The sequence below is a fragment of the Hyposmocoma kahamanoa genome, unplaced genomic scaffold (genome assembly GCF_003589595.1).
Source record: "Hyposmocoma kahamanoa isolate Upper Pololo Valley unplaced genomic scaffold, ASM358959v1 103, whole genome shotgun sequence".
NCBI classification, from domain to species: Eukaryota; Metazoa; Arthropoda; class Insecta; order Lepidoptera; family Cosmopterigidae; genus Hyposmocoma; species Hyposmocoma kahamanoa.
Window position 1 is genome coordinate 2,695,452 of NW_020653344.1, and position 18,601 is coordinate 2,714,052.

Here is an 18,601-nt window from a genome sequence, read left to right on the forward strand (position 1 = left end):
TAAATGATACACGGAACATTTACATTTCTCCATTACCTGTTCTATCTTCATGGTATTCAGGAGATATATATCTCCTAGCTCCATCGCTTTTGTATGTCGAGTTATCGCTACTAGCGATGAATTAAAGCACGAAAAAAGAGGAAACCAAATACACCACGTATTTGGTTTCCTGTTTTTTCGCGACCTTATCGAAAAAGAAGTTACATTTTTGAAATGTACGACGTCATTTAACCTTGTCTCGGCGTTACCTGCTTCCCTATCCCAGTGTGTCGGGCGCTCCTGTTTGCCATTCGCGCCCCGACCGCCGGCCGCGATGGGCGACTTGTCCGCGACGACGCCAGCCGAGCTCCAGCTCGACCGAGCGCGGCGACCGCACCTGTTGATCGTCGACGACTCGAGGGATACGCGTGCCAACGAAGGTAGGATTTGTAACTAAAGATTTTCTGATAATTAAAAACAAAAAGAGACAAAATTGAATTTGGGAAAAATAGGAAAATAAAAATTTTAACTTTTTGTGTAATAATAATAATAACGGGATTAGTAAGTAGGTACTGAATTTTAATTTATAATATATACATATCAAACTTCATACCAAATAAAATAAAAAGGCAAGAATATTGTGACTGGAATTTGGTCTTTCTTTGCGAAAAAATAGGGGCGAAAAGCGCGGACAAGAGTGAATTTTGATTATTTGGTTTTGTAATTTTGTGTTTTAAAAAATAGTGTTTTATTTTCACAATTCTATTTTGTGACTTTATTGCGTTTTAAAATATGAAATTGTTTTTACAACATCGTTAGTTTGAATATTTACGAAATATTGTGAAATTGTTAATGAAGTTAAAATAACTGCATTTTTTATGCAACTAAGTATAACCAAAAAAATTAGACTTGATTTTCAAAATCTGTTTATTTGGATAACAAAAAGCTAGTGGCTGATTTAAAGCTATAAGCCTATTAACTTCTTTATTTTTTTTATAAAAAAAAAGTTTATGCATCCATAGACCGTTTGAAATTTTAATATAGAATTGTGGCTAAATCTATTTAACATGGTTTGTACCATTTTAGATAACAAATTACAAACAATACTTCGAACGTATTATGTCATATTATAAGTCTGACCCTCAATTATAATTAATATGTCAGGCAACCACACATTTAGTACCTGGTCTTAAACTAGAAAATTCCCTATGGGGCAGTGCTCAGAGCACCAAGACTAGAATAAAATTTAAAAAATTAAGCCCAGGTCATTTTCCACTTAGATCATGAAGTTGTACATAACGTGTATAGTAAACAAACAATAACGATGTAAGAGGAAAAATATAAAGGAAAATATTCACTTCATCTTTTGCTTAAACTTGAGTGTAGTGCTGTCTTGTTGTACCTCATAATACTAAGGAAAAAAATCATGATGAGGTCTGTATAATCTTGTATAATGGTCCATTTTGTGAAACGTTTATCTTTAACATTGAAATACTAAATAATTGTGTACGCATAAAACGAGCAAGAATTGCTATAGTCGAGAATATAAAATATTTAGAAGAGACATTTGCCTACGATCTTCGAGGTGGATCTAGTTAAATTTACTTACTTACTACTTAATTAAGTGATTAATTAAGAAGCTTATGCCGTAGACAAGTCGGTGTATATCTCTCGAAACGACGTCGAAAAGATTATATTATTTCATAATGGACGGCATACATGGAGTAGCGAATCGAAAAATTTACGAAAAATACAATTGGTAATGAGTTTTGTAATGCAAAAAACTTAATTATGAAATTGTTAAAAAAGCGTTGTAAAAAATTTTTACTGAAGATATATATATTTTATTAAACTACATACCGCTATAGGAATTTCTTCACACAGCACACAAATACACACACATGAAAACGTTTATTAGTGTGATCGCGTGGTCGGGTCTTTGAAGCATATATTTAAAAATGTTTACGTAACAGAAGCCTGAAAAATGTTCTAAGTAATTAACTGACACTGACAAAGCGAAATGGACATAGGATAGTGGAGGTCCGTAGTCTTTAATTATTTCTTTATGATTACTATTGGATTCCTTTTTGCGCTTACTAGCTAGAATTTTGATTTCTCGAATTTGAAACTGGTAATTGGTGCCATTTGCTATTAAATCATTCATTTTAACAATGTGTAAGAGCTTAATAGCAGCTTATGTAGGTTAAATTCGATTCAAGTATTGGGCCATCCCCTAAAAAGGTTCGTGGTTAACAACATGTTAAATTATGTTGGATTTTCTGGAATTAGTTATTTTTGGCTCAATGTTTTTCGCTCAATTCTGAGCAAGTGACCCTTTTGCTACCCGCAGCTGGCACCACATAAGGTATCTTTATATTTTAATGTTTTTGTTTTTGTGAATAATTTTTTATTTTAATTTTATACTGCTTTGTTGTGATTTTGTTTTCTAACATATTTTTTTACTTTTTTTGTTCCTTCTTCTTCTTTATGTGCCATCTTCTAATGAAGGTCGGTGATCATGATGGCAAACTGCCTCCGTGGCCGAACGGTTACCATGCCGGACTGCCACGCAGAGGTCCCAGGTTCGTTTCCCGGGCCTGGAGAAATATTTGTATGGCCTACATTTATTTCTCTCGTGAGTTTGGGTGTAATTTGTGGTTGTCTATGTGTGTGTCCATGACACCCGCGACACAGGGTTTCCCTAGTGCGGGGCTATGTTGAGTGTGTGCGTTATTATTATAATTATAATCTGAACTTTGGACATTGCAGCTCTTAATAATGATCGGGTGTTCTCTTTGAACCGCTGGCGCAAATTTCTGAGCCAGGATATTCTCCTTCTTCCTACACCTCTCTTTCCTTGTATTTTGCCTGGATTATTAATTTTAATAGGTCGTACTTTGGGTTTCTTAGTATATGACCCAGTTAATCAAGTTTTCTTCTTTTGATGTTATTCAACACTTCTCGCTTTCGACTAACACGTTGCAGTACTCGTGACTTTGTCTCTCCACGATACTCTCAACATTCTGTTATACATCCACATTTCGAAGGCTTCCACTTTTTTGTGCATAGATTCTGTGAGTGTTCAAGCTTCTGCTCCGAACAAGAGAAGGGAGAAGATGCAATAATGAGCCAGTCGAGCGCGGAGAACGATGTTAAGACGTCTATTTTTTTTAATTTCCTTTTGCATTATTTTTCTAATTTATCACGACCATGTGTCCCAAACGTTTACACGGTGCGCGTTGGATGAGGAGGTCTCGGCTTCGGTTTCCAGCAGGACCGATTTGCGAAATGAAGTTTTTAAATTGCTTCTGTGTCCTGAGCAGTGCCTAATAGTGAATTCCTTTGCTGAGAAATCCCTAGTTTGACCTAATAATTGGTGTGGTTCTTTAGCATTTTAATATTAATTATTAGTTTCGTTACTTTCGTTCGTAATTTTGAAGAATTGATTTTTATTTTTTCTTTATTTTTATTACATGACCCAACTCACGCGAACAAGCCGAAAATGAGTCTGTTTGTTTTTGGATATATCAACTTACACCATAAATCTTAAAGGGTTAGCCGAGGGCAGGGGGATGTTTCATCCCTTTAGCAATATGATCATCAGCATATAGCCTATATAACGCTACTAAGGTCACAATGTTACAAACAAGATTGCCGTTTCTTTCTAATTCCTGATACTCCTGTTATTTAATTAAGCCAGACCTCATCAACCAGCGGGTCTTAAGTTACAGTATTACCTTAATTATGAGTCCAGACACCAGAGTAACACCTTAACGTAGTATTATGACAACACCCAGACCGTTAACAAATTACAAAAGTTCCTTTTATAAATTGGTGCTTCCGGGAGTCGAACAAAGGACTTCTTTTTTAAGTGACTATAGTGGTGACCGCTCAGCTACCGAGCCAGTCAAATGGTAATTAAAAGCATTAATTCGCCGGTACTTGTCGAATACGTAATTACTATATTCCTTAATAAAAGTTATTTAATTAAATTAATTACTATCGTGATGTGTACTAGTTGATGTAGTGCAGCAAATGAACAAGAAATGATTTTATTCGTTCAACAAGACGGGTATGAAGTAGGTCAGGAATTAAAATAAGCTTCTTACTGAGTACCGCCCACACAGCTACGCTGCTACGTCTCGTCGTAGGTCACTCGTAGCGTTGTACGTTTTGTATATCGTAGCATGAGAGAGGGACTAGAAATTAGTTTGGTTTAAACTTATTTGCTCATTTATTAAACAAATGTAGTAAGAATCCTGTGAAAATGAATTAATTTCATAGGTTTGTGTAAAATAATTTTCAACGAAGACCTTTTTGTTTAATTTTAGCTTTTAGATTCTAACCTTATTCAGATTGCTAATTTAATTTTCTTAAAATTCGAACTGAAGTCACTAGTAAATGTTAGAGTGAGCATTTGTTTTAGCAAAAATAGAAGTAAATAAAATATTAAAAAAATATATTGTACGTTTTTTTTTATGATACTAGATGTCGGTACGAACAAGTCGTGCGTCTGGTGGTAAATATCACGCCTTATAAACGTCACGCCTGTCCATAACAGTTGCAGTGCAGCTTAAAGGGCATTTCCAGTGCACCCGTCACCGATATAAGTTGAAAAGTCTCATATGCCTGTAATTTCACCAGCACCCTTACCCTTCGAATCCGGAACGCAGTAACGCGAGCATTACTGCTTGGCGGCGGAAATAGATAAGGTGGCAGTACTACCCTGAACGAACTCCTTCACAAGGAGCTCTACCGCTACAAAAATATATGTGTCTAAGTAATTTAGAAAATATTTTCAATTTTTTCCGTAAAACTACGTACAAACAATGTAGCAATCTCTACCGTGAAATTACAGCTACAGTCGTCGTTAGTGACCGCCTAAAGTATTTTGCATTTTTATACGGAAAATTGTACAGCGCCCCTAGAGGTCACAAGAAGTAACATTTAATGCGGTCGCTAGCTACAGTTATTATTGTAAAGTCATGGTAGGATCACTGCTCATTAAATTCCGCGACTGTTGTTGATTTACAAGTAATAAATGACATCGTTGTCATTTTACTATGGTATATGATACTCGCCGTTTGTTGCCCAGGTGCGCCAGACCACTATACATACTATGGTACTGACGAGGAATTGTTGAAATGTAAATGCAAAAGAGCCTACTATTTTGTTTAGAGCAAATTATTTGAAATTACTAATTGCTGCTTTTGTTTCATAGGCTCGCCTTATTCCCACATCATCATTAAAAGTTTCAAATGTGCAAACATTTATATTTACACACTCATAGCAATAATAACGCACACACTCAACATGGCCCCGTACTAGGGACACAGTACAGGGCACTTTTCGTGCATTATTTTCATAGAACTTATTTAACACTGTTGTTATGGTCAAATTTTCTGTGATACCAGGTAATCACATCAACTATCTTGGAATTATTAGCGCTATGGCTAAGAAATTAATTTTTAGAGTATCAAAAAACCCAAAACTTATTTAGAAAAGCTTATTTCTCAAATTAATAAGGCCAAAACCAACACGAGACATTTTCGCTTAAGACCAAGAGCCATTGAGAATGAAATAAAAATAAATACAAATAACAAACAATAGTTAGTTAAGATAATCACAGGCGTCTAAAAAGAAGGAATTCCGAGATGTTCTTTTGTTTTGTGCGTTATTATTTATCATCGTACTGCAATAGAAAATGCAACAGCGCCTGACAGAATAGAATTGCACACTTCTGTGTAGATAAGTTTTGCTTGTAGTTTTATACAGCTGTCCTTTAAATGATAGGTTGGAGAACCCCAACGTTTTAGAGCAACAGGTGAACTTTTTTGCCGTATATCTATATACCGTAAACCACGAACTCATGGCTGACACCGGATTCTTAATTTTATGAACTTCTCCGTTTTATGATACCAAAGAAGATAGAAGTTATTAAGTTATAAAACTTGTTTTGAATCCCGAACTTTAAACTCGTCGCAGGATAATGCAATCCATTTTCTTTGACAATGTTTTCGTTTACGTCCTTGGAATGTTACCTTGGCAAATGAAGAACGCAGCAGCTTTCTTATATTTAGTCACGTAATTGACCTTTTAAACTTGGACGGGTATTAGGGAAACTTAATTTGTTTTTACGGATTGTTTCTGTTTTAACACGTATGCGGGGCTGCTGGGCACGGACTTCATCAAGTAAGGGTGGGGCCAGACGAGTGTAATTTTGTGAGTTGTGAGTCGCGTTTTTTGAGTTTCCATCTCTGAGGTCCCGGGTTCGATTCCCGCCCAGGTCTATGTAGAAACTAACTTTTCTATATTGTCTCGGGTCTGGGTGTTTGTGGTACCGTCGTTCTTTCTGATTTCTACAACACAAGTGCTTTAGTGACTTACTTTGGGATCCGAACAACGTATGTGCTACTTTCATAGATTTCTCCTTCCTCCACGGCGCTACGGCTAAAAAGTCGTTAAAAACCAGACACAAAGATCCGACAAACAAGCACATAGAAAAATTCGTGAGGTCCGCTGGTTCGTTCCTTGGCTTAGTTGGCATAGCGTCTGGCATGGTTTGCTAAAAGACGTCGGTTCGTATCCGGCCGGATTGAAGGAATTTTTTTTAAGTATTCGATCTTTGTATTAATAATTATAACAAACTAGTGGAGTAGTTTCACAAAAAAATAATTGATTATCAATTCAATAAAAATTTAAAGCATGTGATGTTGCCCAATATTTTATTTTTATTAGAAGATAATGATAGAAAAAGAAATAGGTACATCAACTCAACATGACAAGATTAGAGTGTGGGCCGGTTCATGTATTATATGAAAGTTTTTGTGAATATCCAGATTTGTAAGTTACCTACTATGCCAATAAATGTTTCCTTCATCTTCCTTCCCTCACCCCTTCCTCTACCCGGATAAACACCCGGACCGTCTGTTACGTGCGTAAGTCGTATCAACTCATTTTTTTGCGTCGTCGTGTGGCACAAACCGGACCTCTAAATTGTCGCAGTAGGGGTTTCGTCCTTCTAGGTATTTAGTAAAAAAAAGACAAAACTACGCAATAAAACATTTACTAAGGCCAACGGCCAGCTCAGTTGCATACAAATGACGTGGTTCGGCCTCACATAGACAATTCTATCTGTGTTTACTTATTTACTGCCCCGTTGCCGTCCCTGGGTGGAAGACGGACGGTCAGCGACAGGGAACACCGGGTTCTAACAGCCGCTTGCCTGCGCGAAGATCGTACTAAGCCGAAAGCGTAGCGGAGGCAACGGTTTCAAATCTGAACTTTGGACCCTGGAACGTGCCGTTAAACAAAAAACCGTTACACACAGAAAACGCTGTGAGCACCCACGGGAACGGCAGAAAGGAAAAGTACTTATTTAGTTGTGTTGCCGAGGTTGTTCACAATCAGACACGGAGTTACAATATAAACATAAAGTAAAGCCTTAAGTAATTTTGTGCAAATGCGAGGGTGGACTGGAACATTAACTAATCATTATTCAACAGATTCAAGCACAATTAATCATTTATCTTTTGCAACATAAATCTATATAAACATAATCACAATTGAGAGGCATTTACGGTTAACACGAATAAAAATAATCATGACGTGACAACTGCAACTTCCCAAGCATTGCGAATACGTCACAAATTGGTACTAACCTCAGCCTAGCAACAAGCAACATCAATACCACTTACTCAAACTGGGGTTACACTTACGCACGAATAAGATATTTTAAATATTGATGATATTTTCGAAGAACGTACAGCGACGAACACCAAAATTACTTATATGGTTACGTTTTAAAATACGTAGCAGCGACCGATATTACTAGTGACGTGCGTTCTCTCGAGAGCTGTTGGATCGTCTGCCGTGGCGGCAATGAGCCGGCGGCGGCGCGGGCGCAGCCAAAACGTGACGTCAATGCCGAACAAAAGAATAGGTTACCGTCGGCGCTAAGACGGCGCTCGGAGCGACTAAAATTATTGTATTGAACGCATCATGATGGGAACCTCTGCCTACCCTGATTTCAATTTATTAAGTATGTACGTATAACGTTACAAAATGACACCGAATGCGGCGTAAATTATGCGATTCAAAAAACGCATCTCACATGATTACGCTCGTCCAGCTTCACCCTAAAAAGTGCTTCAGTATGCATAATTAACGTATGGTAAAATAAATATTTTGAGAAATTGCACATTTTTATTTGAATATTTGGTTGTCACTTGCAGGGGGTTTACTCCGTCAAATAAATTATACTCTACCGAATTATAAGACAATATCAAGTATGAAGCTCATGAATAGTTTCGGACGGAGAATAGGAGTAGATTACCAGATTAGACTAGACGACTTTGGTTGTCCATCGGTCACTATGGGCGCTAGATGACGAGGTTCTAGGTTCCAATTCCCGGTAGGACCAATTCGGAAACTTAATTATTCTAAATTGGTTCTGGTTTGGATGATCTAGGTAGTGCCCGATAGCCAATTCCATTGCTCTGGTACTCATAGTATACACGGAATTTCCTAGGTTAAGATCAGGTAATTGGTGACATTGTCTAGTACATTATTATAGAGGTATTATTATTTTCGGATATCTATTTCTGACTTCTGCCTCTACCGTGAGACAAACGATGAATTTTGAGACCTAAAATTGATTGTAATTAGTATTATGACGTTTTACAGCTACAACATTTTTTTTTTTTTTTTTTTTTGCTAAATTTTTTACGTTTTTGACCGACTTCAAAAAATTAAGGAGGTTCTCAATTCGCCTGTATGTGTTTTGTTTTTCTTTTGTATGTTACACGATTACTCCGTCATCTGTGAACCGATTTTGATGATTGTTTTTTTTTTGTTGGAAAGAGAGTAGCTCAGTATTGGTCCCATTTAAATTTGAATTTATAAAAATTATAAATTTTTATAAATTCAAATTGAATATATTTGAATGAAAACAGTTTCTTATATTTAAACAAGATTGAATATATTTGAATGAAAACAGTTTCATTCCCGGTGTGTAGCATAGCGAAAACCTAAGAAACACTTGTGTTATGGAAATCGAAAACAACGACGATACCACAAACTCTGATACCCGAGACAATACATAGAAAGACAATATAGAAAAGTTTTCTACGTGACTAGGTCGGGAATTGCAATTGCATCTGGGACCTCAGAGATGGCGACACCAAGAAAATCGGTGTAAAAATCACTTGCCGGTTTTAAGTGTATTAACAGACTGAAACCAAATAAATTATTATAATGACTTCCATATTATTGTAGGTGTCGGCTGAAACAACTAAGACGGACATCCTGTTCTTGGAGAAACAGCTTATAATTGAAACCTCCACACTCCTACGGGTGTTGTAGTAAACAACTAAAGGGAAAATCAGTTTGTATACTATTCCGATAATAATTTGTAATATTTATTTTACGGAATAAGTATCGTGATGTTTTTGCAACCATGACACCTATATTTTTTTTGTGGAAATACTCCACTGGTTTATTATTATTACTCATATAAAGGTCGAACAACACAGATCTTCAATCTGACTGGACTCGAGTAATTACCATATTGGTAGCAGTAGAGCTCGTTGTGAACGAGTTCGTCCAGGGGAAGTACTGTCACATTACCTATTTCTGCTGCCAAGAAGTAATGTGAGCATTACTGCGTTCCAGTTTGAAGGGTAAGGTGCTGGTGAAATACAGGCACATAGGACTTGTCAACTTATGTCTGCCAATGCGCTTATTACCCTAATAGGCGCATTGGCAGTGGCCCTGAGATCTTTGTGCTTTAAAGCTTTGAGTGGCACTGTAACTGTTATAGACAGTCCCATATCTTTCTATGTAAGTTTTGTTTATAGTGCCCCTCCGTATCAGCCTCTTAGATATGCGTGAAGGGCTTTATGACATGTGCGAGTAAACCCGCACCAAGCCCTAACTCCAGATCAGTCCGAGTGCACGGACTTCATCCGGTTTTCTGTAAAGCTAGTGCCTTAGGTGAGCCACCCCGGGTGTACGTACACCACCCTCCCTATTTTCCAGACAGGTACTGAAACTGTAGGCATCGCGCTCTAATGGCGTCACCGCTGAGCCGCCTATTCTAAGTCGACTACCAAATCTCCTCTCTGGTGGCGAAGCTGTAAGGCACACTCACTTTCTAACACCGAATGAACGGCGTCTCTCTAGTACCCAAATTTCTATGCGGTCGGAGAGAACGGAAGATGTCTAGCTCATCCTCTACTAGCTCTTCGGGCTAGTGCCGGGGAAGCCAGGTAACGGCGTCCTGCGAAAATGTCCGGACATACCGACTTAAAGGGCAATTCACGTGTCCCACGCGTCTCCTCGCCTCACGTCCTAAACTAGATCGCTACTAAGACGCGCTAGCTGCGTGCGGGAGGAACGCTCTGGCCACATGCTACCAGGGCTGATGAACGTGTTCATCCCTGTAGCTAAGCATAAACTCCGGCGAGTCCATACCCAAGTCCGGGTCCGCCAGAGACGCCCGTGATGGCGTATCTCTGGCGTAGGGCCTGGCTGACCCGTAATCACCCTGGAAAAGCCTATCTCTCGTGTCGGTAGATAGCGATATGCGTGTAGCATACCATTAGGCGCACGACTTGTTCGTCCCGGTACTTGATCATATTAAAAAAAAACTAATGTGTGTTGCTGTGCCGGAGCCACCACTCTTACTATCTGAGCTACAGACCGAATGAGACCTTACAAATTCCTTTACGTGCTTATTGCAGATCTTTGTATTGGGTTTAAGCGGCTTATTTTGCTGTCAGCGTCACCTGTTAGAAACTTATGAAAGTTTCTTCACTCAGTAGATATCACTATAACAATTACGATATTGTTATATGGAATATCATGATGTGTTTTACTATGATATTCTTATATTTTTTTGGAAAATACTCTGCCAGTTTTTTTTTGTCCCTCCTTCCACCTCGATATTGATCATTCGGGGTCCTTGAATTTTATTTGTTTTCTTTAAAATATTGTTCACTTATTATTACGAATGACGCATTAAATGAATAGGAGCGTTATATTTTAAAATTTTGGATATTTCTTGTGTTTTGCTCATTAGGTAACGTACTTTCGATATCAGTTTTAAGGTTTGTGATAGCTCTTATATTTACGGAATAATCACCTACGCACACTTAACGATTACACCCTGTATGTATTTTTTACCTAATTATTAAATTTATGTATTTAAACTTCCACTTTCCGACTCTGAAACTGTTGGTTTTTATAAGTTTTGATATTTAGCAGAAATGAACGAAAGTTTTGATATTTCGTAGAAATGAAAGGAAATTTAATACGCCTCGGTTTTACCTACAATCTCTTCGAGGAATTAAAGTATTTACGACACAGCCCGTTCTTCTACAAAATAATTATTGGAAACCTAAGAGTCATAATCAAATAACATTAATATTTGTTTTCTTCACAAAAAGGATATATTAACGTCACACGCTTATGATTAAGGACCATGGACTGGTTTAATAAACGCATATCGAACGAAAATTCGACTTAATAGGTGCCTATACCTGAGTTATCCGTTAGTTTAGTTTACACAAGTTATTGATCCATATTAATAACTCACCGTGCAAGACAGCCGGGTATTTAGTGCCTATGAGACCTGTGTCATTCATCATTTTTGATAACCCGGATCGATCATGACCCACGTAGCGTGATCGAGTCAAATGATTCGATCATATGTTCGATATTTTACGGGTCACCCGTCCCTCATGATACTTTCATATGGCGTTTAAAGTGTCAAATTATACAGTTATCTTTTATTCTTTCAGGCTGATGAGTAATGTGTCTATAGTTAAATGCATAACTGATAAACCATACTTAGGACTCTAAAATTTCCTTCTAGGAAAACTAACGTTACAAACCAAAAATACATGACAAAAAACTTATGTGCATTCAAAATTACTAATTTATATTCATTAATATTTTAATATTAGCTAATGCATTCTTAAATAAACACAACATACCGAAAAACAGGTTAACTTACAAAATTACCTTGTAATGGACACTATGCCACGGAGCAATTAGGATGAAATATGGATAGACTGATTATTGATCCGTTAACCCGTTGACTCGTTGCTCGATTGCTTGACTTTTTGGTTCGATCGAACGAAGGTTATATCGAACGAATGCTCTATCGAACAAATATTCGACCCAAACGAAGAGTGAGAAGGCATACCGTGTCGTGAGTGGGGACTTCACGTTAGAGTGAACGAGACAACAAGAATATTGTGAATTGTTGAATGAACTAATTATATTGATAAAGTCGAATATTGCGCGCATGACCCATGAAACTTTAAAATGATCGGATTATTTAGAAGCTAGAAACCGGGTTATCGGGTACAGGTACAGGTGCTGTTCGAAACATTTTGATTCGATCGATCACGATCGACACACGTCTAGTACCTATTTCTACACCAGATGTCGTGACGAGCACCAAACAGCCATTTTTGTAATTGCGAAAATTTAAGAACTCGATATGTATTTATTTCATACACACCGTTACAAATGTGCAATAATGATTTATGCAAATCGCACCTTTGAACTGAGGTCTAAAATGAATAACCTACTGAAGCCTCCTTTCACTCGCTTTGAGTATTACAAAGATTCCTTTACGATTAAGGTTGCACAATTGTGGAACGATTTCTCATTTGAAATTCGAAATTCTAAGTCGCTTCCTATTTTCATATACCGGATTGCGTAAATATCTTCTAACACGGTCCTAGTTTGCAAAATGTATATATTTAATAGTAAGTATAAGTTTATTTAGGTATATTTGTATATACATATATTTATATAGGTATAATATATCGTTATTTATTAACTTTTTGATAAATTATTACGTGATTTTTTTATTTTTTTATTTCTACAATTCATTTTTAGTTGCGAAATTGGCACACTACGTCTCCCGCTTCGATTAGCTTTTCTCTACCTCAAAGGTTCTGTGGTAGAGATAGTTTTTAGCGATAAGACCGCCTCTGCCCACATTAATTTAAGTTGTATATGTACTGTTCTTATTCTTGTGTGTGAGCAATAAATTGTATATCTATCTATCTTTCGTGCATTAAGGCCACATCTGCAAAATGACAAATTATCAGTAGAGAGGTTTTAATATTTTAGGAACGAAATTAGTTGATAACTTTTTTATGCTTAGGTAAATAGGAAAATACAAATTTTACATATATTGTACGTAATTTGTTTCATGAAGCTCGTATTCTTTTTATGACATTTCATGTGATAAAAGCACATTTGACATATGATCACTTGTGGTTTTATTATATCTGGGGTACAAAATCGATTTTGCAGAAGAGCTCCTTGTGAAAGAGTTCGTCCAGGGAAGAACTGCCACCTTACCTATTTCTGCCGCCAAGCAGTAGTGTGACCATTACTGCGTTCCGGTTTTGAAGAGTAGGGGTGCTGGTGAAATTACAGGCACATGGGAGTGACAGGCGCAATGGTAGTGCCTCTCAGATCTTTGAGATTCAAAGCTGTGAATGGCACTGCAACTGTTTTGGACAGGCGTGTCGCTTACCATCAGGCGCACCACTTGTTCGTCCCGTCACTTAGGATAAAAAAAAAAACAAAATCTATATATATATATCTATATATATCTTTTCTATAGAAGCCACAGATTTAGAGTACTACATAAATAATTTTTAATTATTTACGAAACGTACATTTAGTAACATTTAAAAGTGATAAACTTATCGCAAAATTTATTTGTATCGTATTGTATCATTATATTATGAAGTAATGATATAAGATAATTAAAAATAATTAGCACCCAATATCCCGAAACTCTCATTTAGTGAGTGAGCACACATAAAGAGAACACAATCCATTTACTAAACAACTAGAACGAGATATACTTAGTGTTGTACTTATCGATAGTTTTGTGATCTAAAAAAGCGTTTCGTATTTTTGTTACACATTCTCGTACTTTCCTTATTGATTCAACTATTTCATTGGTTTGCACAAAAAATACAAAACAATTTAGTACCCTTGGTATAATAAAACCACATTTCCGTTTTTTTTGCGACCAAGTGACGGGACGAACTAGTCACACTCTTGGTTGCAACTGTAAAATCTAAAAAAACGCATTCCGTTTAGTTTAAATTTTTTGAATGGTGTTCAAAGGTTTAGTAAGGTTGTACTAAGTCTTTTTTTATGATACAAGTCATGAGTCTGATGTTAAGAACATGCCTGACCACAGTTGCAAGGGGGCCTACGACAACCTCTTAAAACAATATTACTTTAACCTTACATTGACTCTTCGTACCATGACGCGCTTAAAGTATGTTTATTATAATGTTAAAACTATGATGTTTTATTGGCGGCTATGTGATTATTCATTCACAGAATTCGTAGTGTGACGCGACTTTGACTTTAAAGTAATATTGTTCTTATGTCAAATTTAGCAATCTTAAAATAGTTACTCGGACGCAATGGAGACAATATTATTTTCGAATTTATTGTCCAGACATTGATTAGTGATGATTTTCTACCTTTCTATTATAAAAGGTAAGTGTAACTTATTTGCAATATTTTGTTTATTTTTATTTAATAGTAGATACATGGGAAATAATTTCTCGTTACATAAATAGACGCGATGTTTATTTAGTAACTTCCCGCGCTTTCACCGATGGCATTTTGAAAAATTATGCCAGCAGCACTAAGAGTTGACACTAGGCTATAATTCCGAATCCACAACGTGGCAATAAAAATCGGCTTGTTTAATTTATTTTTCTTTATGAAAATGAGGAATAATTATTGAAAACAACGTAATTTTAGTAGATTTCATGCTTTTATTTATTACATACCTACTTTTCTTCTTTTTTTGGCCGTTAAAATTCTCTGAATATAAAGAATGTAATGATTATAAGTACTATAACATTATACTACGATTGAAATTACACGGATTGGGACGACCAAGAATGCAAGAGATAACATTATGTAGTTCTTATAGCGTCATTTCTTTCCTAGTTTTAGCAAGGAACAGACAATCTTGGGATCAATCTTCTTCCCAGCACTGTAACAATAATACATTACGCGGTTGACAGGTTTGCCATGATACGAAAATTAGTAATATTATAATAACCTTACAAGAAGCATGTAGCTTATCATTAGGCGCATTTACTTGTCACGTCACTTTATATTATAAAAAAAAACATAAGCTTACATTGAAATAATATTGTTTTATGAAAGGTTTGGTAGGCCCCCAGGACTCAGAGCTTTAAACCACAAAGATCTGAGGACAAATCCTATGACCGTGTGATTTCACCATGTGATCATATGATTATATGTCAAACTGTGTATGCTTTTATCACATGAAAGTCATAAAAAAATCGTCGACTAATTTTGTTCGTAGAATGTTAAACGTCTCTGCTGAAAGTTGTCATTTTGGAGATGTGGCCTTTTAACACGAAGGGTGCTATATTTGCAACTTTCAAAAGTTATACAACAAACATTACAGAATTTCCTAGTGTAAAAGTTTCGCATCTTTTACCGATAATAAAATAAGTCGACGATTAGCAAATAGGGTTGTTACACAGAAACAGATGTGAATGAAGCTCGAAATATTGTCGATATTTTACAGCAAAACGGACATCACTACTGCTCGCCCATTTAAGTACTCTTACGTAGAACATTATTGTCAAGGGCGACGTTACATTGTACCCACTTTCGGTCATTGATCTGTGTTTCTTAACACTTATTTAACTCTGCCTTTTGTTGACTTAAGTCTTGGCAACGAAGCGAAGAAGCAATTTAGAATGTAATTAATATACTGAACTGTATAATTACACGCTTATAATGTGATTAACTTCCAGGAATTCCATCTCAGTTTAGGAATTTTTGATATATAAAGAATAAGAATAATATTTATTAGTTTATCTACACACATATATAAACCATCTATGTGTTCAAAAACCGCAAATTACGATCAGCATAAAGATAAACTATTTTGTTAGAATAAATTTCTTATCTGTGAAAATGCTATCATTGCTTAATAATAACATCAAATTAGTTTTAATTATTACATTCAAATTTTGAACATCTTTGAAAAACAAAACAATTTGATTCGAGATGAAGTTTTATTCAAAATGAAATGTCGATAGCAAACCATTTTGACAAATTTCATATCGAATGATATGATAGTTGGGGCCGACTCTAGTTCTAGTCTATGAATTTAAAAACTACGATTGCGTGACATACGTGAGAAAAGTTTTTATTTGCCGCCATTTCGCCAGTCGTAGCATGCGGTTCCTGAACACATCATAGAGAGCTTATAATATGTGTATAGATGAAGCAGTGTATGTAACTGTACACAATTAGGCATTGAACTACTCGTCTGATGTTTTTAATGTGTAATGTGGGATCAAAATACGAGTATAAACCCACACTCGTATTTTGATAAATATAAAAAATAATTAGAAACAATAAATAAATTAACAATATAGATATATATTATGACCTTTTTTGACGTCGGCTGCTTTGGTTATAGCTGGCCAGTTGACGGACTGATAGAGAGACTGTATTTTGTTTTATTTTGGTTTTTGTATCGACGACGAAAAAAGACATGAAATAAAGAAAGCCGTTGGAACTTTTTTTTGGTATATTCTTCCTTTTCAATTGATGTAAACATTGACTTACAATTATATGGACGTCGGGTCCGCGCTAAAAAGTGTCCGCACTTGTAAGGCGCTAAAATCGTATACAGAGCGCGACACTCCGCTTTAGTCTTCATTTGTTCTACTGACAGCGCGATACTGCGATGACATTACAATTTAAATTTCGAATAGGTTGACTTGGGACATTTTTTTCGTGGTTTTTGTATTAGACCCGTCGTCCATTTATTTGTAAGTCAATGGATGTAAAACACAGATGAACCCATCGACCAACAAACCAACCGTCACCATGACGCAGTACATCCTGGAATTCCACGTACCTAATTTTTCCGAGAATTCCCGGGAATTTACTTTGTTATTGGATACCGGTATCCATGGCAATATATCCGGCTAAAATTATTTTCAGTTGCTAACTCGTGCCTGGGGGTCTACTCTCGATCTCCGTCCGAAATCCGTCCGAAACAATTACTGTCAAATAAGTAATATTCGACAAAATTAAAAGACAAATATCAAGAATGAAGATTCGCATCACGCGTCTTTTCATTTGGTCAAGTATTGCTTATTTGGCAGTAATTGTTTCGGACGGATGTCGGACGGAAATCGAGAGTAGACCCCTGTTGTAGTGTTATATTCAAGTGAAGTTGAATTTATAATTGATTTAGTGTAAAGAACGAGTGATGTTGAAAAGGTACATTCTTAATCTTGATTTTACATAATTATGGAGATCTTCGTATCTTCGTTGTTATGGAGGTTTTCACGATTGTTACGCATAGGAAATGTAACTATTTTTCAAACATAACCAACATTTCGTACCCTTTACAGGTCCTTGGTTAGTCGTTCGTGACCATTGGACTCGTAAAACGTTGGTTTGTTTGGAGAAAACTATACGCATTTTAGATCAGAAAAATAACTTCATTTCAAAGGACTATTTATATTTGCAACTTTACTGAAATGTAATATTGCATTTATTTAATTACAAAATAGTGCTAAAAGAGTATATTATTTACCATTCAAACCACTTATTCACCACACAGAACATTAAATGTAACTTATTCAATGACTGATTAGTAAAGAAATAATTCAAAACTAGAATTCAGAAAAAAAGCATGGTAGGAAGAACCAAAACCATTAGTACGATGTACTTTAAGTAAAATAAGTGTTAATGGTTTTATTACTGTATTGTCATATAAAAGATATGCCAAGAGATAACATTCATCGGGGCAAATAATATTTGTTCAACTATTCTATAGTGCAAGGAATTTCCTAGTTTAATACGAAGTATTAATGTCATTGATTGAAGCAAAGCATGCCTTTGCACTGCAGTGAATGGGTAGGCTTGGAAACTTAGGTCACACGGGATTTTATGGCGAAACTATAATAGCATCCAGTTTGTTTTGCATCGCTGCTTTTCATGTACGCCAATATTACATACACAACCGTATCGTTATTTGTTTCGCTCTTGAAAACCTACACGTTTTCGCAAAGTTGCCGTTCAACTTTGAGCTTTAAACGCAAAGTTTAATTTAAAAGCGCAAAATAAATGGAAAAATGGAAAAGCGAAGTGAATAACCTGTATTATTCTGCCGCAAACGGTTATATTACTCAGTGCGAAAGAAAATATTTAATTGTATGAAGACAATTAAAATGCATTAAAACATTTTTAAATCGTGGAGGTACTAGGGCAGCAGAAGTTTCCAATTTTTGCGGTCTATTCGAGTAGTACAGTCGAGAGCATATCAAGCTGGATGCTTTGGACTTCGTATCATTGTTATTGCAAGCGGCATAGAGTTAATTTAAATCTTAATTGTCTGTATCCATTCTGTATCACATTTAATTGATAGTGTTACAGTCAAGGGCATCGCGATGTATGCCAAACTGGGGTTTTCACTTAAATTCATCTCCATGATAGTTACGACAACAATGGCCCAAAATCCAAATTGTAAAAGGCGAGGAAAGTTGCAGATATC

General features: G+C 36.1%; 1 protein-coding gene across 1 annotated transcript in view; it reads left to right on the top strand.

Moving 5' to 3' along the window:
• Window positions 1-306: 306 nt before the first annotated feature.
• LOC113238174 (synaptotagmin-10-like) overlaps window positions 307-18,601 on the top strand; it is a 236,585-nt gene continuing 218,290 nt past the window's right edge. Inside the window, exon 1 of the mRNA XM_026474940.1 lies at window positions 307-419. Within this exon, the coding sequence (XP_026330725.1) occupies window positions 314-419 (106 nt within the window). The 5' untranslated portion in view covers window positions 307-313. The remainder of the gene's footprint in view (window positions 420-18,601) is intronic.